This window comes from Dipodomys ordii, unplaced genomic scaffold (assembly GCF_000151885.1).
Source record: "Dipodomys ordii isolate 6190 unplaced genomic scaffold, Dord_2.0 Scaffold195, whole genome shotgun sequence".
In the NCBI taxonomy this organism is placed as follows: domain Eukaryota; kingdom Metazoa; phylum Chordata; class Mammalia; order Rodentia; family Heteromyidae; genus Dipodomys; species Dipodomys ordii.
Genome location: NW_012267411.1, coordinates 1,949,048 through 1,974,750, shown reverse-complemented (window position 1 = coordinate 1,974,750; position 25,703 = coordinate 1,949,048). Strand labels below are relative to the sequence as shown.

General features: G+C 41.5%; 1 protein-coding gene across 2 annotated transcripts in view; it reads right to left on the bottom strand.

The window, feature by feature from the left end:
• Positions 1–10,557: 10,557 nt before the first annotated feature.
• Pus7 (pseudouridylate synthase 7 (putative)) overlaps positions 10,558–25,703 on the bottom strand; it is a 43,261-nt gene continuing 28,115 nt past the window's right edge. For both annotated transcript variants that reach the window (XM_013034725.1, XM_013034726.1), the window contains exons 8-16: positions 23,370–23,498; positions 22,625–22,750; positions 21,222–21,283; positions 19,421–19,581; positions 18,270–18,396; positions 17,603–17,704; positions 14,698–14,827; positions 12,133–12,224; positions 10,558–10,815 (exon numbers count right to left, since the gene is read on the bottom strand). In XM_013034725.1, the coding sequence (XP_012890179.1) occupies positions 10,679–10,815; positions 12,133–12,224; positions 14,698–14,827; positions 17,603–17,704; positions 18,270–18,396; positions 19,421–19,581; positions 21,222–21,283; positions 22,625–22,750; positions 23,370–23,498 (1,066 nt within the window). In that variant the 3' untranslated portion in view covers positions 10,558–10,678. The remainder of the gene's footprint in view (positions 10,816–12,132; positions 12,225–14,697; positions 14,828–17,602; positions 17,705–18,269; positions 18,397–19,420; positions 19,582–21,221; positions 21,284–22,624; positions 22,751–23,369; positions 23,499–25,703) is intronic.

Below are 25,703 nucleotides of genomic sequence, written 5' to 3'. Positions count from 1 at the left end.
CTTTTTCAATGAATTCAGCCCACTCCGTTCTTTGTCTTTGTTGACCTTGAGCTCACTGGGTTTACATGTATACTCATAGGCTTGGACAATTTAAACTTCCCCCTTTCTTCCACAACATGATCTTACATCCTTTCCTCTAAGTCTGTGTTTCAGCACCTCCTTGGGAAGGAGAGATCTATGTTCAGTACAAGCTAAAAATAATTAAAACTTATTTTTAAAAAGATTACAGTAAGTTTTTATTAAAGAAAATAGTTTCAATAAATTTAGTGTAGCCTATGTATTTCGAAGGTCCACAGTAGGATACACTAGTGTCCTAGGCCTTTCAACACTTACTGTCTCCCCCAGAAGTTTCCAGCCTGCAAGTTCCAGTCATGATAAGGCCTCTGCAGGCCTAACATGTGTGGTTTTTCATACTGTATTTCTAATATAGTCGTTCTGTGTTCAGATATATTTCGGTGCATAAATACTTACCATTGTGTCACAATTGCCTACAATAGTCAGAACAGTAAGTATTTGTGGCCTAGGAGCAGAGAGCTTTTGTGTATTGTAGCCTATACTATCTAGGTCTGTGCAAGCTATTATCTGTATAATGACAAAATGGCCTAATGTGGAATTTCTCAGACCAGAAGCAATGTAGAACTGTATATACATCTTTCTATGTTCAATGCTCATATATATATATATATATACATATATATATTTTTTTTTTGGGGGGGGTCAGTCATGGGGCTTGAACTCTATCTAGGCCTAGGTGCTGTCCCTGAGCTCTTCAGCTCAAGGCTAGCACTCAACCACTTAAGCCACAACGCCACTTCTGGTTTTCTGGTGGTTAATTGGAGATAAGAGTCTCAGGGCTGCTCGGGCTGGCTTTGAACTGTGATCCTCATATCTCAGCCTCCTGAGTAGCTAGGATTACAGGCATGAGACACGAGCTCCTGGCTCAAAAATATATGGATATATGCACACATAAGCATAGAGAAGCTTAGAAATATCAAACTTTTTCTTTTTAAGTGATAATGGATACTGAAGTTTTTTTTTTTTTTTTTGGGTCCGGTCGTGGGGCTTGAACTCTGGGCCTGGGCGCAGTCCCTCAGCTCTTCAGCTCAAGGCTAGCGCTCTACCACTTGAGCCACAGCGCCACTTCCGGCTTTTTTCTCTTTGCTTATGTGGTGCTGAGGAATCGAACCCAGGGCCTCAGGCATGCAAGGCAAGCGCTCTACCACTGAGCCACTTTCCCAGCCCCGGATACTGAAGTTTGAACTCAGGACTTTCCACTTTGCTAGGAAAGTGCTCTATTATTTGAGCCATGTTCCCAGCCCTCATTACTTTCAGTTACGTTTTATACAGGGTCTCTTCCTTGTTATCAGGGCCAATCTAGAAACATAATCCTCCTACCCTTTGCATTGTGTGTGCATAACTGGGACTAGTTGTATATTACCATGACCAGGTTTGTTTGTTTTTGCCAGTCCTGGGGCTTGAACTCAGGGTCTGGGTACTGTCACTGAGTTTCTTTTGCTCAAGGCTAGCACTCTACCAGTGCCACTTCCAGCTTTTTCTGTTTATGTGATACTGAGGAAATGAACCCAGGGCTTCATGCATGTTAGGCAAGCACTCTACCACTAAGCCACATTCCCAGCCCCAGGTTTTTTATTCTTTGCTGGTCATGGGACTTGAACTCTGGGCCTGGGCACTGTCCCTGAGCTTTTCAGCTCAAGGCAAGTGCTCTACCACTTGAGCTACAATGCCATTTCTGGGTTTCTTTTTTTTTGGGGGGGGGTCCAATTGTGGGGCCTGAACTCTGGGCCTGGGCGCTGTCCCTCAGCTCTTCAGCTCAAGGCTAGCGCTCTACCACTTGAGCCACAGTACCACTTCTGGCTTTTTTCTTTGTGGTGCTGAGGAATCGAACCCAGGGCCTCATGCTTGCAAGACAAGTGCTCTACCACTGAGCCACCTTCCCAGCCCAATAAAGGTAATTAGAATCTTTTTTTTTTTTCCAGTCATGGGGCCTGCACTCTGGGCCTGGGCACCATTCCTCAGCTATTCAGCTGAAGATGAGTACTCTACCACTTAAGCCACAGTGCCACTTCTCCATTTCTGGGTTTCTGGTGGTTAGAGATAAGAGTCTCATGGACTTTCCTGCCTGGGCTGGCTTTGAACCACAATCCTCAGATCTCAGCCTCCTGAGTAGCTAGGACTACAGGCATGAGACACCAGCATCCAGCCCAAGTTAAGTGTTTGAATTGAGATTTGCTAGCATTTTGTCTGATATGGCTTCAAAATTGTGATCCTCTGGGGCTGGGAAGGTGGCTCAGAGGTAGAGTGCTTGCCTTGCATGCATGGGGCCCTGGGTTTGATTCCTCAGCACCACATAAGCAGAAAAAGCCAGAAGTGGTGCTGTGGCTTAAGTGGTAGAGCACTAGCCTTGAGCTGAAGAGCTCAAGGACAGCCCCCAGGCCCAGAGTTCAGGCCCCACGACCGACTAAAAAAAAAACACACACACACAAAAATGTGATCCTCCTGAGTAGTAGGATTCTAGGTATGAGACAACATCCTTCCCCCTGTCCTGTCCCCCCTTACCCTTTTTTTGTGGTACTAGGGTTTGAATTCTGAGCTTCATGCTTGCCAGGCAGATGGCATTTACCACTGAACAATGCCTTCAGCCCACTGCCAGTCCTGGGGCTTGAACTCAGGGCCTGGGCACTCTCCCTGAGCTCTTTTGCTCAAGGCTAGTGCTCTTTTTTTTTTTTTTTTTTGGTCAGTCATGGGGCTTGAACTCTGGGCCTGAGCCCTGTACCTCAGCTCTTCAGCTCAAGGTTAGCATTTTACCACTTGAGCCACAGTGCCACTTCCAGCTTTCTGGTGGTTTATTGGATGTAAGAGTCTCTTGGACTTTCCTGCCTGGGCTGTCTTTGAACCATGATCCTCAGATCTCAGCCTCCTGAGTAGCTAAGATTACAGGCATGAGTCACCTGCATCCAGCATGCTCTACTACTTTTGAGTCACAGAACCACTTCTGATTTTCTGGTGGTTAACTGGAGATAAGAATTTTCACAGACTTATGCAATCCTCAGATCTCAGCCTCCTGAGTAGCGAGGATTACAGGCTCAAGACACTAGCACCCAGCTCATCAATTTCTTGAAATGGAGTCTTCATACATAGACCTGTTTGGTCTCAAAACTCTTAATCCTCTTCCTGCCTCAACCTCCTGAATACTGAACTATGACTGGCTCCTCAAACCTGTGTGTGTGTATGTGTGAGTAAATTCAGGGCCTCACTCATGTTAAGTACATACACTACCTCTCAGCTACAGTCCCTACCTTATCAAGTTCTAGAATGTTACTTTGGATTACTACAATATTTAAGATGGATTAGTAGCACAACATATTTCAAGTAAGAGGGACTAATCTATTTAATTGTTCATGATAAATTAAAAAAAATCATTGCTATGGACTTCCAGTTTCAGTCCTGACATAGAAAGAACTTAGAAATTGTCACTTAAAGCTGGGCGCTAGTGGCTCACACCTGTAATCCTAGCTACTCAGGAGGCTGAGTTCTAAGTATTGTGGTTCAATTACAGCCTGGGCAGGAAAGTCTGTGAGACTCTAATCTCCAACTAACCACTAGAAAACCAGAAATGGAGCTGTGGCTCAAAGTGGTAGAGTGCTAGCCTTGAGCCAAAGAGCTCAGGGACATCACTCAGGCCCCAAGTGCAAGCCACACAACCAACAACAGAAAAAGAAATGGTCACTTAAGTGAGACCCTGGGTTCACCTTTCTCTCTCTCTCTCTAATACACTCTTACAGGATGACCAATGCATTTTCTTGGAGCAGAGCATTACCTTAGACTCTGGGGAGATGGAACACAGAGGTCACAGGGAAAGTCAATTTGCCTGAACAGAGCTGCCAGAACCTAGTGAACTGGCAGGGGTGTTTCACAGGTAAACATTAACTAAAGGTTGGTGAGGATAACATGAGATTCTGAGGAGCCACAGGGGACTGTAGTCAGAGAGAGATTTTTACTTACAAAAATCTGATAGGACTCTCCCTAAGAAGAGCCAGCAAACACTTGCATTTCTGGCAGGAGGAGAGGTAAAGGACACTTTGAAATATGCCCCCAGTATTCTCTACTAACAAAGGGCTATTCAACAGGGCAAAAGCTTTAGGAAAGCTTTATTTGACATAGAGGAAGGAAAATTACCCAGATCCAGCTCTCTGGCCTTCCTGTCTCACCTAAGTGCTAAATCCCTCAGGGAAAAGAAAAATAATATAGGGCAGTAGGGCCTGAACTCTGGGCCTGGGCGCTGTCCCTCAGCTCTTCAGCTCAAGGCTAATGCTCTACCACTTGAGCCACAGCGTAGGGCAGAATCTTGAATGTGCTTCAATGAAGGGAGAAAATTGGAAAAAGAAGAAATGACTATAATATAGCCTTTTACTTTCCTTACTCCCAGTAGTAATTGTCCAAAGAAATAATAGTGACACTGAACTGGCTGATTGTGAAAAGTAAAATCTGCTGTTGTAGAAAGCAATAGAAAGGAACTAGGAATACTCTTAGCAAGGGACCTGTTACTATGTGGGTAACATCACAGAGTTGATAGTGGGCTTGAAATTAGCAGAAATCTTGTACAATCACATTTTTTAAGGCAGTAAAAAATTGATAAGCTGAAAGAAAACAGAATTAAATATAATGTATAACTATAAGGAGAAAATATAGAGAAAGAGAAGGAAAAAAGTGTAGCCAGGCCCTAGTAACTCCCCCAATAATCCTAGCTCAGGAGTCCTTGAGATCTGAGGATCCTGGCTTAAAACCAGTCCAGGCAAATTCTTCACACTATCTCCAATTAACCAGCAAAAAGCTAGAAGTGGGAAGCTGCGGCTCAAGTGACAACAGTGCCAGCCAAGGGAGAAGCACTTAGGCAGGTTAAAAGGAATGAGCTGGGAACCAATGGCTCACACCTGTAATCCTAGCTACTCAGGGGCTGAGATCTGAGAATCATGGTTCAAAGCCAGTCTGGGCAGGAAAGCCTGTGAAACTCTTATCTCCAATAAACTACTAAAAAAGATGGAAGCCAGGCGCTGGTGGCTCACACCTTTAATCGTAGCTACTCAGAAGGCTGAGATCTGAGGATCATGGTTCAAAGCCAGCCCGGGCACAGAAAGTCCATGATACTCTTATCTCCAATAAACCACTAGGAAACCAAAAGTGGTGCTGTGGCTCAAGTGGTAGAGCGCTTGCCTTGAGCTGAAGAGCACAGGAACAGCGCCCAAGCCCAGAGTTCAAGCCCCCTGACTGACCAAAAAAATAAATAAAAATAAAAAAGATGGGAGTGGAACTGTGATTCAAGTGGTAAAGTGCTAGCCTTGGTCACAAAAGCTGAACTCAAGTTCCAAGACTGGACAAAAAAAAAAAATAACATGGTAAATTTGGGGGGGAGGGGGTCCACGGGGCTTGAACTCAGGGTTTGGGCACTATCTCTGAGCTTTTCACTTTGAGCTCTTTTCAAGGTTTTCTGGGAAGCCAGGAGCTGGTGGTGACTCGTCTCCAATAAGACACCAGAAAACTGGAAGTTGAACTGTGGCTCAAGTGGTAAAGCGCTTTCCTTGAGCCGAAGAGCTGAGGGACAGTGCCCAGGCCCAGAGTTCAAGCCCCATGACAGACCAAAAAAAAAAAAAAATTAATTGGATATTAGTCTTCACAGACTTTCCTGTCTGGGCTAGATTTGAACTGTGATCCTGAGATCTCAGCCTCCTGAGTAGCTAGGATTATAGGTGTGAGCCATTGGTGTGGGGCTTAATTTTTTGCTGGGGACTGAAACCAGGGCTCATATATGCTAGGCAAGCAACAATGAGTTGTCATCAGCCCTAAGAACTACATTCTTGGGGCTGGGAAGGTGGCTCAGTGGTAGAGTGATTGCTTTGCATGCATGAGGCCCTGGGTTCGATTCCTCAGCACCAACTAAGAAAAAAGCCGAAGTGGCGCTGTGGCTCAAGTGATAGAGTGCTAGCCTTGAGCTGAAGAGCTGAGGGACAGTGCCCAGGCCAAGAGTTCAGGCACCACAACCGGACCCCAAAAATAAGCAAACAAACAAAAAAAAGAACGACATTCTTTACAAACTTTCTTTCTCTGTTTTGTGAAAAACTACTCCCACTTTTTTGATAGACCACTTAATGATTTGTCCAGTTCATGATTTGTCACTATCTTATTACTTCATTGGGTTTCTTTTACCTAGCCTCTTCATTAGCAAGCTTCCAGACAATTTTTGTCGTTCTCTTTTCTTCGACATAGCTAAGTGCTGAAATTACAGATGAGCCTGATTTTCCAAAGGGTTTATGACTCCAAATGCAGAAGTTCATCCTAGAGAAATGTAACTTCACAGACTAAGAAATCTATTTCATTAAACAAAGAAAAGCCAGTTATTCTTTGCTATATAAGCACACACTTCAACTTGAGCACACTCAGCTTGGTAATTCCTCTACTGTGTATTGACCTCTTATATCTCAAACAAATAAATAAAAAAGGTTTAATCAAAAAAAGCACACATTAGGCAAGGCACAGTGGTTTATGTCTGTAATCCCAGTTCTAGGGAGAGCTGGAGCCCATCCTCGACTATATATTGAGACTATCTCAAAAAACATATATACCTCATTATAGTTATAACATTTACCTATCCCCTTCTGTATCACAGGTACTTTTCTGAGGCCAGGGAGAGGGGATCCTCAGGTTGAGCTGAAGGCCTTGTACTTGCCATGCAGGGACTCTACCACTTGATACTTGCCACAGGCCTTTTTGTTTCCAATTTCTTGAACAGGGTCTTGTATCCCTAGGATGGCCTGGTCCATGGTCCTCCTCTGTATACTTTGAATTCAAATTGGCAGCCAGCTCATACCTGTAAACCCTACCTACTCAGGAGTTGGAGATTAGGAAGACTGTAGTTCCTTTTTTTTTTGGGGGGGGGGTGTTGGTCATGGGGCTTGAACTCTGGGCCTGGGCGCTGTCCCTGAACTCTTCAGCTCAAGGTGGGCGCTCTACAGAGCCACAATGCCACTTCCAGTTTTTTAATGACTTATTGGAGATCAGAGTCTCACGGACTTTTCTACCTGGGCTGGCTTTGAACTGTGATCCTCAGACCTCAGCCTCCTGAGTAGCTAGGACTAGTGTGAGCCACTGGCATCCAACTGGAAGATTGTAGTTCTATGCCAGTCCAAGGAAAAAGCTCAAGACTCCCTACTCAATCAATAAAAACTGGGCATTATGGGGCTGGGAAGATGGCTCAGTGGAAGAGCACTTGCCTTGCATGCCTGAGGCCCTGGGTTCGATTCCTCAGCACCACATAAGCAAGGCTGGCAGAACCACAATCCTCAAATCTCAGCCTCCTGAGTAGCTAGGATTTCAGGCATGAGTCACTGACACATGGCTAGGAAAACATGTTGAAAATAAGGTTGCTTTCAGATTTTGTAAATCTACTTAAGAGAAATCTCTTCACTTTGATAACTTTTATGCTAAAGTGATGATTTATTTCACATTAAGTCCCTAGAGTTGGATGACATGTTCAGGCTCAAATAAACCACGTCTAGTCATTTTTCCATTGGTGTTTTAAAAATATGCATATATTGGCAAAAATCGGCTAATGAAGACAGGAAAATCACCTCACCATGTAATGCCCTAAGTATTTCCCAAGAGAGAAAACATAAATTTATCCTCATCTAAAGTAATGAAAAGAAATGCAAAACTATATATTTGTACTAAAAGACTTAGGTCTTCACTTATGGGTCTAAAGAAGCAAAAGAACTACTGAAAGTACAGACAAAATGATTACATATTTCATAAATTGGGCCCTTGTAGGACAATAGTCTTAGAAACTAGCCAGAGAAAAGGATAAGTTACTGTATTTTCAATCCTTCTGTAGCCTTTGCCATGTAGTGGAGGTCATAAAAAAAAGGGGGGGGCTGAATGAACTACTTGTTCTCAACAGTGTTTCCACTGTCAGATCCAGGAGACATGTCATATACTCTGTTGTGTTCCTGGTCTGGGAGCTCTAGAACTCTAGCAAGTTTACTAGAAGGCTATGGAGCGACACAATAGGAGGCATAACCCTAAATTCCATCTACACACCAGTCACAGTTGATACATTACACCAGTTAAGTCCCATCTTTGACTTAACCCATTTTGAGGAGCCTTCATTCTATAGTTCTTGGCTTATCTTTAGTCAGGGACAAGATTGTCAATCGCACTCAGCCTTAGATATTTACTTGGTTTATTTACATAATCCGTAGAAAGCAGTTTTAAAAATATGTGTTACATTTAGTTCTAGAAATGACAGAAAATAAAAACCGATAGGGTTATGTTAGACAATTTTGGAAGGAATCTCTAACCCTTCACACCAGAGAAAATGCCAATGTCAGAAATGGAAATACCTAAGCAGTTGATGACAAGGATACATGTTACTGACAGAAGGAGCCCTTGTAAATCTTTAGTTTCCTTCTCTGCCATTATTTATTTTTAAGCAAATATCAGCCCAGTGCAGTCCTCAACATAAAAGGCACCTAGAGTAAAATTAGTCTTTAACCAATAAAAACAGCTATACACATTTACATTAAGAATAAAGCCCTATCAATGCAACTCTCTTAGAAGATACTAATAGAAAAACAAAAGGCACTACAAATTAAAAAATATGCAAATGTCTACCCTAATCTGGAAAATGAACTACATAATGACAATCATTTTTGTGTTTATAGATGTCTTAGTATCATTTAATGAGGGCTGTATTTACATTCTTATGTAGGGACTCTCAAATAGTTATCCATAATCAAGATTTGTTTCATTTGCTTTTTTTTGGTATGCTGATATTGGGACTTGGACTCAGGGCCTTGTGCCCTAGTCTTGCTTGGCTTTTTTGCTCAAGGCTGGCCCTTTACCACTCAATTCATGCCTCCACTTCTGGCTTTTTGCTGGTTAATTAGAGATTAGGATCTCTCAAATTTGTCTGTCCAGGCTGGCTTTGAACCTAGTTAACATTATAGATGTGAGGCCCCAGCACTTGTTCTTAAAATGCACTGTTACTCCACTCATGAATGTGTTAAAAATTCCTGCTGTCAGCTAGGTGCCGGTGACTCATACCTGTAATCCTAGCGACTCAGGAGGCTGAGACCTGACTATCTCGGTTCAAAGACAGTCCAGCCAAGAAAGTCTATGAGACTCTTATCTCCATCCAATTAACCATCAGAAAACTGGAAGTGATGCTGTGGCTCAAGTGGTAGAGTGCTTGCCTTAAGCTGAAGAGCTCAGGAACAGAGCCCAGGCTCAGAGTTCAAGCCTCACAACAAAAAATAAATAAAATTCCTTTCAAGTATGTAGCAAAATCTGAAACTGCTACTTTAATTATTATTACTACTATTGTCTGTTGTAGGGCTTGAACTTAGGGCCTGGGCATTGGCCCTGAGCCTTCATGTTCTCAAGGCTAATAAAGCTCTACCACTTGAGCCACTGCACCACCTCCGGTTTTCAAGTGGTTAGCTGGAGATAAGAGTTTCTTGGGGGGGCTGGGAAGGTAGCTCAGTGGTAGAGCATTTGCCTTGCATGCCCGAGGCCCTGGGTTCAAATCCTTAGCACCCCATAAGAAAAAAGCCAGGGGTGGCGCTGTGGCTCAAGTGGTAGAGTGCTAGCCTTGAGCTGAAGAGCTGAGGGACAGCACCCAGGCCCAGAGTTCAAGCCCAACAACTGGACCCAAAAAAAGAAAGAAAGAAAAAAAAAAAAAAAGAAAAGAAATATAAGAGTTTCTTGGGGACTTTCCTGCCCAGGCTGGCTTTGAACCACAATCCTCAAACCTCAGCCTCTTTTTTTTTTTTTTTTTGTCGGTTGTGGGGCTTGAACTCTGGGCCTGGGCGCTGTCCCTCAGCTCTTCAGCTCTAGGCGAGCGCTCTACCACTTGAGCTACAGCGCCACTTCCGGTTTTCTGGTGGTTTATTGGAGATCAGAGTCTCACGGTCTTTCCTGCCCGGGCTGGCTTTGAACTGCGGGCTGGCTTTGAACTGCGATCCTCAGATCTCAGCCTCCTGAGTAGCTAGGATTACAGGCGTGAGCCACCAGCGCCCGGCTAAATCTCAGCCTCTTGAGAAGCTAAGATTACAGGCATGAGCCACTTGTGCCCAGCTGAAACTGCTACTTTAAAACAAAGTCAGTTTGTTTGTTTTGTTTTTGGGTCTGGTTGTGGGACCTGAACTCTGGGCCTGGGTGCTGTCCCTCAGCTCTTCAGCTCAAAGCTAGCACTCTACCCCTTGAGCCACAGCGCCACTTACGGCTTTTTTCTTTTTTTTTTGCTTATGTGGTGCTGAGGAATCGAACCAAGGGCCTCAGGCATGCAAGGCAAGTGCTCTACCACTAAGCCACCTTCCCAGCCAACAAAGTCTTCCTTCATCATAAAGCCAGTAATGCTGATATTGCACAATGATTTAAGCACCTGAAGTATATTCTGACTGATAACCTCTGAGCTAAATTTAGGATCCTCAGGATTGTGTATGTATACAAATGTTGCAAATTATTTCTTCAAGCTAATAAAAACTTAAAAAAAATACAATCTTTTAGTAGAAAGATTCAAATTCCATATATGGGTCTGCATTAAGAGAAAAAACGAACTCAAGGCCAAGAAGCAAATGTCTACATTTTCTAATCTGTGGAGAAGCACTCAGCGGAGCCAAGTTGTATTCAGCTGGGTCTGGTTCTTGATGCTGGTATCCATTTTTAGCACTTCTCGAATGGCCATGGTGGCATAAGTAGAAGGAGGAAGAGAAAAATCCATTTTCAGAGCCCTGTATTTGCCTTCTGCCAAGCAAAAAAAAAAAAAAGAGTGAGAGAGAGAGAAATAATCGTCAGGAAATGAAAATACTGCTGTTCTTTCCTTAAGTTTCTATTTCCCCAGGGCCTCAAAAAAGAGACTATGGAAAAGAAAAGACCTGAGAGTGCATGAACCTTTTGAATGAATATGCTAATTGTACAGGAGCCTTTATAAAAATGGCAGGTGACAGAGAGCACAAGAAAAACGTATGGAAGGCATGGCTATGTGTGCTTCTAATCCCAGCACTCAGAAAGCTGAGGAAGAATTGAGTTTGAGGATAGTTTATAAATACATAGTGAGTCAGACCATGTCTATAAACAAAATAAAAGTGCAAGGCGAAAATACAAAAGGAACAAGAAAAAAAAATTTCTTTTTTTTGGCGGGGAGTCCGGTCGTGGGGCTTGAACTGTGGGCCTGGGCACTGTCCTTCAGCTCTTCAGCTCAAGGCTAGGGCCCTACCACTTGAGCCACAGCACCACTTCCGGCTTTTTTTTCTTTTTGCTTATGTGGTGCTGAGGAATGGAGCCCAGGGCCTCATGCATGCAAGACAAGTGCTCTACCATCTGAGCTACCTTCCCAGCCCCGGAACAAGAAAAATTTAATAATGAGAAGAAAATTTAAGCTTTTAGAAACTTCTTCAATTTTCATTTCACCTTTTTTACTTCTATGGAAGCTAGAAAAATACTGAGTCACCAATTATCATTACCATCTATAACACTGTTTCATTATCAGTGGGACTGAATGTTTTAGCTATTTACTTCTAGCTAAGGTAACAAACACAAAAGTGAAATCATGGAGTGGGGATGGAAATGATTTAAAAAGTAGTTTCTTTTTCTTCAATGCTTCATTCCCTCCCCCAAACTGGTGTTGAATCCAGGGTCACTTGGGTTATACCCATAACTTTTTTTTTTTGCCAGTCCTAGGGCTTGGACTCAGGGCTTAGGCACTGCCCCTGAGCTTCTTTTGCTCAAAGCTAGCACTCTATCACTTGATCCACAGTGCCACTTCCAGCCTTTTCTGTTTCTGTGGTACTGAGGAATTGAATTCAGGGCTTCATATATACTAGGCAAAGCACTCTACCACTAAGCCACATTCCCAAGCTCACCTTTAATGTTTTCATTTTGCTTTTGAGATTGTGTCTAATTTTGTCCAGGCTGGCCTACAATTGAGATCATCTAATATTTTTGTCTCCTGAGTAGCTACAATTACAAAAGTGAACGACCAGGTCTGACAAAACATTATTATTCTTTTTAATGAGAAAACACTTCAAAACTGACAGAAAACTGAAGACTGAATAAACTTACCAGAAGCAAAAACTGGTGGTGGCTTCCCTTCTAAGTTGTCCACATCTGTGTTGAAAAGTGGAATTTTAGGATCATCATATGCAACGACTTCCCTTCAAAACACATAAATAAAGGTAAGTATAAAAGAACTTTCACCAAGTTGCTCATCATCACTTTTTTAGTAAGAAAAACACATTAGTCTAAGTTTTTTTTTTTTGGGGGGTCCGGTAGTGGGGCCTGAACTCTGGGCCTGGACACAGTCCCTCAGCTCTTCAGCTCAAGGCTAGCACTCTACCACTTGAGCCACAGCGCCACTTCCGGCTTTTTTTTCTTTTTATGTGGTGCTGAGGAATCGAACCCAGGGCCTCATGCATGCAAGTCAAGCGCTCTACCACTGAGCCACCTTCCCAGCCCCCTGTTATAAGTAATTATAAATAGAACTTCCCAACAGCAAAACAGGGCCAGATTTTTTGTGTAATTATTGCCTTTATGTTACTATATAATAATAGGATAAAAAATGATGTTTCTCCAGATTTTTTTTTTTTTTTTTTGCCAGTCGTGGGGCTTGAACTCTGGGCCGAGGCACTGTCCCAAGGGTTCTCTTCCTCAAGGCTAGCACTCTACCAGTTGAGCCACAACACCACTTCCAGCTTTTCCTCTGATTAGCTGGAGATAAGATCTCATGGACTCTCCTGTCCTGACTGGCTATGAATTGTGATCCTGAGATCTCAGACTCCTGAGTAGCTAGGATTATTGGTATGAGCCCCAGACCTGGCTGGAAATTCTTTTTTATGTGAAGTTGGTAACCAGTAAGCTTTACTTTGTACAGAGGGGACCAAATTAAACATGGCATTTACATTTTCTCAGGAGTGTTTATCATTACCATCAATACCTTGTCACAAGTGAAAACTGCTCTTTGGAGGGAGAAAGATTAAGTCCAACTGCCTACTTAATACCCAAAGCAGAGAAGAGACAAGAAAAAGGGAGCAGAAGAGAGGGAAAGAATTTAATGGCCATGGATAATTAATTTAGGACTTAATTTTCAAATTAAAGCAAAGAAAAGTTTAGATAATAGTATGTATTAAAAATACTTTTAAGTGGGGCTGGGAAGGTGGCTCAGTGGTAGAGCGCTTGCCTTGCATGCATGAAGCCCTGGGTTCGATTCCTTAGCACCACATAAGCAAAAAGAAAAAAGCCGGAAGTGGCGCTGTGGCTCAAGTGGTAGGGCACTAGCCTTGAGCTGAAGAGCTGAGGGGCAGTGCCAAGGCCCAGAGTTCAGGACCCACGACTGGACCCAAAAAAAAAAAAAAATACTTTTAAGGGGCCGGGAAGGTGGCTCAGTGGTAAAGCGCTTGCCTTACATGCATGAGGCCCTGGGTTCGATTCCTCAGCACCACATAAGCAAAAAGAAAAAAGCCAGAAGTGGTGCTGTGGCTCAAGTGGTAGAGTAGCCTTGAGCTCAAGAGCTGAGGGACAGTGCCCAGGCCAAGAGTTCAGGCACCATGACCAGACCCAAAAAGAAAATAAATAAATAAATAATACTTTTAAATGAATGAATATAAATATCCTTTATCTCTAGAAATAGTAAAGTAACTAGATCAGTTTGTGTAGCCAATTCTGAATAAACTTGATCTATAAGCAAATCTCAGTTTTTAGAAACCTGAGAAGAGGTTCATTCTCTACACATTTCTTTGGAAATACAGTGATGATAACAAAACTTGTAAGGTGAAGTCACTACATGCTTGCATTCCTCAAAGCTTCATTTATTTCTTTTTTTTCTTTTTTTGTCTGTCGTGGGGCTTGAACTCTGGGCCTGGGCGCTGTCCCTCAGCTCTTCAGCTCAAGGCGAGCGCTCTACCACTTGAGCTACAGCGCCACTTCCGATTTTCTGGTGGTTTATTGGAGATAGGAGTCTCACGGTCTCTCCTGCCCGGGCTGGCTTTGAACCTCGATCCTCAGATCTCAGCCTCCTGAGTAGCTAGGATTACAGGCGTGAGCCACCAGCGCCCGGCAGCTTCATTTATTTCATTTATTAGTGATCTGAACAATATTAATTGGGGTCAACAACAATGATAACATTGACATGCAAGGTTCTAAGCACTGAAAAATCTATAAGCATAAATCGAAAACTATGTACAGTAGTTCTATCTTTTTGAGGGGGATGTTAATTTATTCCTATAAATCACCAACAGAAATATATATACAAAGAACTGTGATTAGGTTAAAAAGAGAGGTGGGTTATTCATTGGTTAAGGTATAAATACAGCTTAGAAAGGGAAGGACATTAAAATGCACATGCAGGGAGTGCCTGCTGCTCACGGGGCACACTCTACACACACCAGTCCTGGAACTTGAATTCAGGTGCTGTATGTAAGCTTTTGTGCTCAAGACTCTACCACTTGAGCCACAGTTCCACTACTTGCTTTTTGGTGATTAAATGGAAATAAAGAGTCTTACAGACTTTCCTGACTGGCTGGCTTCAAACCACAATCCTCAAATCTCAGCCTCCTGAGCGACTAGGATTACAGGTGTGAGCCACCAACGTCCCATAGATTCTATTCTATAACATTCCAGACTATTACTCACCAGCTGACATTCTGAGGACGGATAATTATCTTTCGGTAGGCCCCGGATAAGGAATAATCTCGAATTTTATGTCTCATGTTGTCAATATCAAGATTGTCTGCTGTAAGCATTTCCCTGTAGGCTTCACTAACTAATATAAAATACAAAACATTAGTGAAGCTTGCCAGCTTGAACTACACAGAAACAACGTAACATGTAAATTCAATTAGACTATACTTAAGAAAATCAGTTACCCTAATTTATAATCCAGTCTGTTCTCTGGAAAATTTAGATATTTAGTAACTAAGCCACACTTTGGTTTGGCCAATTTCTTAGTTATCTTTGGAATCACCCATAGGATCTGAAGTGTTATAGTTCCAAGCTAACTATAAAATGTCATTTCACCCTGAGTTACTAAACTATTATTTATATGGACTCAGAATTAGGAGACCACATGCAGAGGCTTCAAACACTCTATGGAAGGGTAGTTACAGATAAGAGGCCTTAGAGGATCACTTCGTTTAACCTCATATATAACATACAAACTTTTGTTTTTGCTAGTCCTAGGGCTTGTACTCAGGGCCTGAACTACTTTTGTTCAAGGTTAGCACTCTATCACTTAAGCCACAGCAACTCTGGTTTTTCTGTTTATGTTGTACCAAGGAATCGAACCCAGGGCTTCATACATGCTAGGCAAGCACTCTACCACTAAGCCACATTCCCAGCCCCAATCTTTTTTTTTTAACAATAGATATCTTTCTTCTTTGTTGTAGGTCCTGGGGCTTTGGTACTGGGCACTGTCCCTAAGATTTTTTTTTTGGGGGGGGTCCGGTCGTGGGGCCTGAACTCTGGGCCTGGGCACTGTCCCTCAGCTCTTCAGCTCAAGGCTAGCACTCTACCACTTGAGCCACAGCGCCACTCCCGGCTTTTTTCTTTTTGCTTATGTGGTGCTGAGGAATTGAACCCAGGGCTACAGGCATGCAAGGCAAGCGCTCTACCAGTAAGCCACCTTCCCAGCCTTGTCCTTAAGATTTTAACGCAAAACTAGTGATCTACTACTTTGAGCCATAACTCCATTTCCAATTTTTGGTAATTAGAGACGAGTCTCACGGACTTCCTGCTCGAGCTAGCTTTAAACTTTGATCCTCAGATCTCAGCCTCCTGAGTAGCTACTATTATAGGCATGAGCCACTGGCATCTGGCTAGACATCTTTCTAATATTAGCTTACATGTTATTTAAGGGGAACTACTTTATAAGGCATATGATCATTAGACAATTCTCCTATCTTAAGCAGGAATATGTTTTCTTATAATTTCTATTGACTGGTTTGGAACATAGCCATTACTTGTTCTCTAACATGCATTCCTAAGTATTGGACCTTCAAGCTATAGCTTCATTAGACCTATGTATTTTGGCTTCCTTGACTGTTCTTCTTTGACATTTCTTCCACCAAACCTTTTATCTGGCCTAGTGTAACAGAGTCAAAACTTTCCATTTTTATTTTTTTCACTTCTTTTTTTCCCTGCAGTACTGAGGTTTGAACTCATACTGAGGTTTGAATTCAGGGTCTTGTGCTTGCTAATTAGGTACTCTACTACTGAGCCACACATCCTTTTTTTTTTTTTTTTTTGCTCTGGTTATTTCCAAGACAGTGTGTGGATTCTTACATAAAAGTTTACTTTTCTACCATATATGAACCAATTATTTACGTAAGTCTCAAGTTCAAGTTCTTGCTTGGCTTTTTCAATCATAGCTGGCACTCTACCACTTGATCCAAATCTGTACTTCAACCTCACTCTTTTGCTACTTATTTTGGAAATGGAGTCTCACTGACTTTTTTTGCTTAGGCTGGCTTTAAGCCATGATCATGGAGACCTCAGCCTCTTAAGTACTTAGCATTATAGACATAAGCTACTGGGGCCAAGCTGGGTTTTTTTGTTTGTTTGTTTTGCTAGTGCTGGGTGGGGCTTGAACTCAGGGCCCGGGTGCTGTCCCTGAGCTTCTTTTGTGCTCAAGGCTAATGTTCTACATTTGAACCACAGTGCCAATTCCTGCTTTTTCTGAGTAGTTTATTGGAGATAAGACTCCCACGGACTTTCCTGCCTGGGCTGGCTTTGAACCACAATCTTCAGATCTCAGGTAAGAGTAGCTAAAATTACAGGCGTGATACACCGACCTGGATTGTCATTTTGACACAGTCTCACTATGTTATTAAGGATGGTCTCACTCTTCTAATATAGCTGGGATTACAAGTACAGCTAGTTTTTTTTTCTTTTTTGTCAGTTGTCGGGCTTGAACTCTGGGCCTGAGCTCTGTCCCTCAGCTCTTCAGCTCAAGACTAGAGCTCTATCACTTGAGCTACAGCACCACTCTGGTTTTCTGGTTGTTTACTGGAAATAAGAGTTTCATGGACTTTCCTGCCCAGGCTGGCCTTGAACCACGATCCTCAGATCTCAGCCTCCTGAGTAGCTAGGATTACAGGCGTGAGCCACCAACGCAGAGCACCCAGCTAGTTTCTTATTGCCAGTATTGGGGCTTGTTTGCTCATAGCTAGTACTATAGCACTTGAACCAGGCCCCCAACTAGCATTTTTCTGGATATTTTGGATATGGAGTTTCATGGAATTTTTTTGGCCTGGGTTGGTTTTGAACTTCAATCCTTCAGGTCTCAGACTGAGTAGTAAGGATTATATAGATATGAGAGTCATTGATGTCTGGCTTAGTTTCTTAATTCAAATTATCCATCTAAATGCATTCTTTTCTGGAAGACTTTCACAAATAACTATGGTTTATGTATGTTTCATATCTAAATATCTCAAGCGTGATGAATATTCACAGTACTAATTTTTTTCCTTCTCTTCACTTTTGGTTTCCAGTAGGTTACTATGTTAGATTTGTAACTATTTTGTCCATATGGGGAACTTACTTTTATGCTTTGGATAGATAACATCGAAGCCAGGCAAAGGCATGACCACATCATGGATTGAGTAATTATTAACATCTTCCTCCTCAATATAGGTGGCTGTGGCTGCAAATCCATAAGTAAAACAGTAAGTGAAGAAAAACAGCATTATTTTCATAAACTCAGGTGCTAAAAATTATATATGTACAAGCAAGTCAAAGAGTATATTCAGGGCTGGGAAGGTGGCTCATTGGTAGAGTGCTTGCCTTGTCTGCATGAGGCCCTGGGTTCGATTCCGCAGCACTACAGCAAAAAAAAGCCGGAAGTGGTGCTGTGGCTTAAGTTGTAGAGCGCTAGCTTTGAGCTGAGGAGCTGAGGGACAGCATCTAGGCCCAGAGTTCAGGCCCCATGACCGGCAAAAACAAACAACAACAACAATAACAAAAAAGAGTATATTCAACGGCCTAGGAAACTAAAAGAAACTAAGTTGGAAAATATACTCTTTTGTCTTTTCTACTCCACAGAAGAAACTAGAATTAAAGATTTAGTAGCGTTCATAACATATTTAAAAGTATTTCTTGAGTTGGAAGGGTAACTTGGTAAAGTACTAATCCAGCCAGGCTAGCTTTTAAAGCTACTTGCGTCAAAAACCTGAATCTACGTTTGTTTGAACAGTCTATGCCATTTTTACCTCCTTTGAGAACAAGGTCCCCTGGAACAGGTTTCAGCCCATAGTCTTCTATCCTCTTGCTCACCATGTTATTCCACACATAGCTTTGATAGCTATGAATATACATTAAGCGATTATTTCTTGGTATCTGAAGGGAAAGAAAAATATAGTCTAAATATTAAAACCTGTACTTCCCCAGGTATCCTGCTTATTGAGTGGTGAACTTAGTATAAGAAATTCATACATTAAATGTGTAATAACCTGCAGACAGTAACTGACAGGATACTAAATTGAACACGTTAAGCTAAATTTAACTTAGTTTAAGTTGAACTGTATTAAATAAATTTAATACACAGTATTAAATGGAAACATTAGATGAAGACACCTCAAACTGTATTAACTGTCATTAGTAGCAACAATTTACATTTCACACCCACAAAGCTTATGTCCATGCAAATAAATCAAATGGTATGGAATTTACACCTGAAATCAATTGAAATTCATGGAATTTACAATACAATTAGAGTCAACAGTGTTTTCTCTTCCATAGTTCTACAGAAGAATAATTAAGTGACAACTGTTTTTTTTTTTTTGGTAGGTCGTGGGGCTTGAACTCTGGGCTTTAAGTGACAACTGATTGTTTACAGCATGAATCCTTTCTTGTTTTAGGTTTTTGTTTTTATTGGAGAGGCTAGGGAAGAATAACTAAGATGTTTTAAGGTTAAACTTCAATGTATCCTCGGTTACACATATGAATACGGTGGTATAGCTACTCTTGCCAATGTGATACCCACTCTTAATCACCTTGCTGAAACAACACATGCAACTATTTACACTGTTTACTTGCCAGCTCTCTTCCTTGGAAGACTTAATGACTGTACAATAGATCTTTAATGTCTTATAGTACAATAAATTCCCACTGGAGATCATACTTTCCATATTGGCCCTTTGCTGGTACTGTCAATGCTCATCATGCCAACATTACCCACATTCACCTGCTCCTCAGCATTCAGGGTCTGAACAAGGATCATGCAAGGAAAATTTCCTAAAGACATCCACAAGACCTTATTCAACTTTTGTTCTTTCAAAGTTTAGCAAAATCTTCCAAGATAAAGTTTAAAAAGTTATTAAACCACCTCAAATAATTGCCTGACTTCACAAAACGCACTCACTATGCCAAATGCAGAGACTATATTCTTCATTCCATACTTTGAAAGTCCTCGAAGCAGCTGCCCTTCCACACACCTTTTGACAGGTAGCTTTCTGAGGGCAGCAGCTGGGTCTTTGGTCTTCGCCCATTCTTCCCTGCATTTAACCAAGTACCCCTTTTCAGCTGGAGAGGAAAAAAAGCTACAATTAAACAATTTATCCAATAGACAATTTCAACATGTTTCATAATAAACACAAAATTTTAAAGTAGTATTGGTAATTAAGGGACTATGAAGAATAGTTCCTTCACCTGATAATATGAAAGTGAAAACATGAAGACTAAGAAACCACACGACTATGACTTTCCCAGCATGCTAGCTAGCACTCTATATCAACAATGAAAGCTATTTACTGTTCATTGTCACCACAGCTAATTAAACATAAGAGAAAAACTTGATATGACTGTTCTTCTCCCAGTATACCGTTTAATTGGTTATTTTTCTTAAAATTAGATAATTTGGTCTATCTACCCTGCAAATGGATAGTTACACAAAGTGATTATCATTATCATCATCATTATTATTATTATTTTGGACAGAAATGGGGTTAGACCTAAGGTCTTTGTACTTGCTTGCTCAGCAAGTACACTATTTGAACCATGCCTCTGGCCTGGCTTTGCTAGTTAACTAGAGATTGAATCTTGTGGACTTTCCTGCTTGGGCTGGCTTTAATCAGTGATCTTCCACTAGTGTTAACCACTGTCACTCGGAAAATATTATTATTTTGACAAAGTAGTTGTTAAATCTCTTTTATATATATGGCTCTAGAGATACTTTCTAGAAAAAGTTTAGTGAATTCATTAAAAATTCAAGGGGGGGCTGGGAAGGTGGCTCAGTGGTAGAGTGCTTGCCTTGCCTGCATGAGGCCCTGGGTTTGATTCCTCAGCACCACATAAGCAGAAAAAGCCAGAAGTCACACTGTGGCTCAAGTGGTAGAGTGCTAGCCTTGAGCTGAAGAGCGGAGGGACAGCGCCCAGGCCCAGAGTTCAGGACCCATGACCAGCAAAAACAAAAACAAAAAAACTCAAGGGTTGGGAGTGGGGGTATGGCTTCAGTGGTAGTACACACCAGCCTTGATTTAAAAAGTCAAGTGAGTTTCTGAAAAGCCCTGAGTTCAAGCCCCCGTACTAGCACACAAATTGTTTTTAAAGAAAATAAAAAATTCTTAAGTTTTGCCAAGATTTTATATAGCATTCATGCATTAAGTAACTTAGTAGTGAAAAAAGAGAAATTAATTTAATATTAATTCACTTTTGAATTAATACATTAGATGAGCAAAAGTGCTAAAGTCAGGATATAGTCTCAAATCTATCCATAAAATATGTGAAAAATAAACTACTTAGAATTCTAATGTAGAAACTATTCCAATCTGCACAAATACTTTTTTTGTTGTTATTTCTCTATTAAGGTTTGAACTCAGGACATTATGCTTGCTAACAGATACTCTATCACAGGAACCATGTCCCAGCTCAGCACAAATACTTTTTATTTAAAGTGACTTCACAGCTGGGTGCTGGTGGCTCATGCTCAGGAGACTGAGATCTGCTAATTTTCCATTAAAAAAAAATGCTGAAGTGGATCCTTGATTCAAGTGGTATTGAATGAAAAAGCTCAGAGACAATGCCCAGGCCCTAAATTCAAGCTCTAATACCAGAACAAAAACCATGAACAAAACCCTCCCCAAAGCCCCAAAATGATCAATTTGGTTCCACAAAGATACAGCTATACATTCTATTTGTTTTTTTAGCACAAATTTTATTCTCACCTCCTGGACGGGGTTTCAGTATTAAATCCATGACTTCTGTCCAGGAATTTTGTAGAATAGCTCTAAAATTAACAGTAATTTTCCATTAAGATAAACTTTATACGCCCAAATCTTTGAACAGTCAACAAATTACATCATATTATTAAACTTGGAGATAAGCAGAAAAACTATGACACTAATTTCAAATGTATATGCCAAAAGGATTTAAAAAATATAGTAAAATTAAGGACATACTGTCTTTATATAAAACACTTGTAACAATATAAGGACTACCATGTTATGCCGTAAGTTGTTACATATCTACAGAATATCTACAGAAGTCAAAGGGGTCTTTTGTTATTTTTTGAGGTTTATTTATTTATTTTTTTGCTCAGTCATGAGGCTTGAACTGGGCCTGGTACTTTGAGTGAGCTTTTCTCTTCAAGGCTAGTGCTCTACCTCTCTGAGCCACAACTTCACTTCTGGTTTTCTGATGGTTAACTATAAGCCTCACAGACTTTCCTGCTTGGGTTGGCCTTGAACCACAATCCTTAGATCTTAGCCTCCCAAGCAGTTAAAATTATAGACATGAGCCACCAGAGCCTAGCAAAAGGTAAGCGACAAAATGCACTCTTCAGCTTCCAGAGTCAGACTGCTCTCATTTCTCTACTGCACATCCTCAAGATGTATTCGGGCTCTGGAGATGATGCCTTGATCTCCAACCATCATGCCCAGACAGAAGCTGTCTGTACCTTGGTGGCTGGCCACTTCCACCATTTGTTTTGCATATCTCATAAAGACAGTAATTTCTTCAAAGAGTGGGAGCAGTTAGATATTATACAGCCTATCATCTGAAGTCTAGCTACTCTTCGGTCTTATTTAATCATTGAATTCTGTGTCACTTACTGAGCCAAGACTTATGTTTTATTAATAATCTTTGGAGGGCTGTTAGGGATAGAAGAAAACTTTTTAGGTCAGATCTTTTTGAAATCTGATTTTTTTTTCTGGGTAATCATGGGGCTTGAACTCAGGGCATGGGTCCTGACTCTGAATTATTTTGCTTGAGGCTAGTGCTCTACTACTTGAGCCACAGTACCACGTCCAGCTTTTTCTGAGTAGTTTTATTGGAGATTAAGAGTCTCAGACTTTCCAGCCTGGCTGGCTTTGAAGTGCAATCCTCAGACCTCAGCCACCTGAGTAGTTAGATTACAGATGTGAGCCACCAGCACCCAGCTCTCTGGCGATTTTTTTTTTAACCCATGAACACATTTCCATAAAACAGAACAAAACTTTAAAGGAGGATGGGAATTAGTAGTTCATCCGCCCTGCGCATAAGAGACTCTAGATATAATGAATGCACCAACAAAAACCTTGTTTCTTTTTTGAGGCCACTTTTAGAAAAAGTTATAAAATGAAATACCAACCTTCCAACTTGATATGTAGGAACAGCTGTAGTTCCAAATCTTTGCATTCCATAGTAGTTAATAAATCCGATCTCCCTGAGTGAGTTCATAGCTTGTTGTACTTGGTCGTCAGTTCCTGTTATGTTTCTGCCAGGCCCAAACATCCAGCGACAAAAGTTTACAGTCAAACACGTTTGGAGTTGTACACCCTAAGTGTACACCCTATGGCTTGGCTTCCATATCTCTCTTTGCAGCTTTTTCTCTACCTCCTGAGGGCTCTGTTTATTTGGGATGTATTTATTAAATAAATTTACTATTTTAGTTATTTTCAATCATATAACTTAAGGGCAGTAAGTAAGTATAATGTTTCACAACTTTTACCACTATCTGCTTCTCAAACTGCAATTTTTGTACACATTAAAGAGTAACCTCTAAGTTATTTTTGGTGAATTTGTCTGTTCTAGGTACCTTATATAAATGAGACTTTAGGCTCCTTATCTTATTGGAAGATGTTCTTCTGAATGTCTTGCTAAGCTTCTGGGTGGAGGAGGGGGGATGGTAGACTGTTTTTCAGTACAAATAAATGCACATATTTGCTCTCCTAGTGCCCTCAGGCCCTGTTCTGACTTCTTGCACTGTCCCTCCTGTCAGAGTGCACTGATTAACAAGTTGCACCTGCACCTGCTTAACAAGTAACTCAAGGTAACCTAGCAATCCTTCACCCCCACACACTCCCCTGAATTCCTTCCTACCTACAGTTATTTACCTGAGAACAACAGTGAAGTGATTTCCTTGAAGTTCTCCCAATTTCAGAGGGTTTTTCTGATAGCTGAAATTCCCTAGCTTAAAATTCATTAAGCATTTATTCAGGTGGGCAAGTCTTTGTGCAGATATTCTTGAAAAAAAAAAGAATACCCATTACCTGACTTATGAAATGGTAAGCCATCTGTACAAACACCTTAGTAATAACTAAATTACAAAACAACAAAAAAAGAATGTTAACATAATTCTCAGGGATCCTGAACTTGCAACAGCAAACTTACTATTAGAAGTACAAACCTGACGTCTATACCTGAATCACTCTTTGGCTTCCTGTCTGGTAATATGTTCTCTCCATCTGTAATTGTCACCCATCATGAGGCTATTACCAGAGCCAACCCAATGTCAGTGTCAAGCATTCCAACCTCCCAAACTCTGACCAAAACCAACCTCTTGTTAGAAATCTAAGTACCCAAGTTCAAATATCTCATTACATTAATACATTTAGTTGTTAAACCCAGTATGGCTTTAGGCTTTGTTGTCTAAGGAAAAGAAAATTCTATTTTTTGGGGGGGAGGGGGGGCCGGTCGTGGGGCTTGAACTCTGGGCCTGGGCAGCTCAAGGCAAGCGCTCTACCTCTTGACCCACAGCGCCACTTCCATTTTTCTGAGTGGTTTATTGGAAGTAAGAGTCTCATGCACTTTCCTGCTCAGGCTGACTTTGAACCACGATCCTCAGATTTCAGCCTCCTGAGTAGCTAGGATTACAGGCATGATCCACTGGCGCCCAGCAACCCACAATATTCTTATATCCAATTAACCACCAGAAACCAAAAGTGGAGCTATGGCTCAAAAAGTGGAGAGCACTAATAAAGAAAAAAAAAAAAAAAGAAATCTACGCTGTACCAGTTTACAAATGCTATCTTCTACTTCATTTTCTATGTATGTATCCTGGAGCTTGAACTCGGGGCTTGAGATCTGTTCCCAAGCTTCTGTACTCAAGACTAGTGCTCTATGCTAGCCTTGAGCAAGAGAGCAAGAAAGCAGCTCAGGGACAATGCTGAGGCCCTTAGTTCAAGCCCTGGCACTGGCAAAAAAAAAAAAAAGACTAGTGCTTTAACATTTGAGCTACAGCTCTACTTTTGGCTTTTTGGTAGTTAACTGGAGGTAAGCATCTCATAGACTTTCCTGTCTGGGGTGGCTTTGGGCCACAACCCTCAGATCTCAGCCTCCTGAGTAGCTAGGATCACAGGTATGAGCCACCAGGGCCTGGCTCTATCTTCTGAGTTTACCTTGTTTATAATATATTGCTAGCCTACTTACATTTGCTGTTTGAAAATGTTTTTCCAGGGGCTGGGAAGGTGGCTCAGTGGTAGAGCGCTTGCCTTGCATGCATAAGGCCCTGGGTTCAATTCCTCAGCACCACATAAGCAAAAAGAAAAAAGTTGGAAGTGGTGCTGTGGCTCAAGTGGTAGAGCACTAGTCTTGAGCTGAAGAGCTGAGGGACAGCGCCCAGGCCCAGAGTTCAGGCCCCACTACCGGACCCAAAAAACAAACAAACAAAAATAGATATCAAGGTCCCCAAACTGGCCAAAGTCAGACAGACCAAAGAAGTTATATCTTATCTTGGTTTTTATTTGCATGCTTCTTATGACTGAGGTTAAACCCTTCCAAGTATCTGGGCCTATCATCTACTAATAGAAAGCTGCTTTACTTGCTATATTCCTGTAACGTCCTTTAATACTTACTCAGCCTTTTTGTTTTATTATGTTGACAGTCTTTGGCTATGTAACCCAGATTAGCCTCCATCTTAAAATATTTCTGCCTCTGCCTTCTGAATGTTGGGATTACACTTGGCACTAACTAACTCTCCTTTATTAACCACTTTTTCAGAATTTTTTTATTTTTGGGGGGTCAGTTGTAGGGCCTCAACTCAGGGCCTGGGCACTGTGATTAAGCTCTTTCACGCAAGGTTAGTAAGTACTCTTTTAACACTTTGAGCCACAGACCCACTTCCAGTTTTAGACTTTCTTGCCTGAGCTAGCTTTATTTATTTTTGTTAGTCATGGGGCTTGAACTCTGGGCCTGAAAGCTGTCACTCAGCTTTTTAGTTCAAGGCGATCGCTCTACCGCAGAGCCACTTCCGGTTTTCTGGTGGTTTATTTGAGGTAGAGTCTCATGAACTTTCCTGCCCGGGCTGTCTTTGAACCGCGATCCTTACATCTCAGCCTCCTGAGCACCTGGGCATGAACTACCAGCACCAGGCTTTCAGAACGTTTATAACTTGTTTTCATCTTTCTACTCCAATTTGTTTAGCTCCATTACTTTTTTTTTTTTTTTTT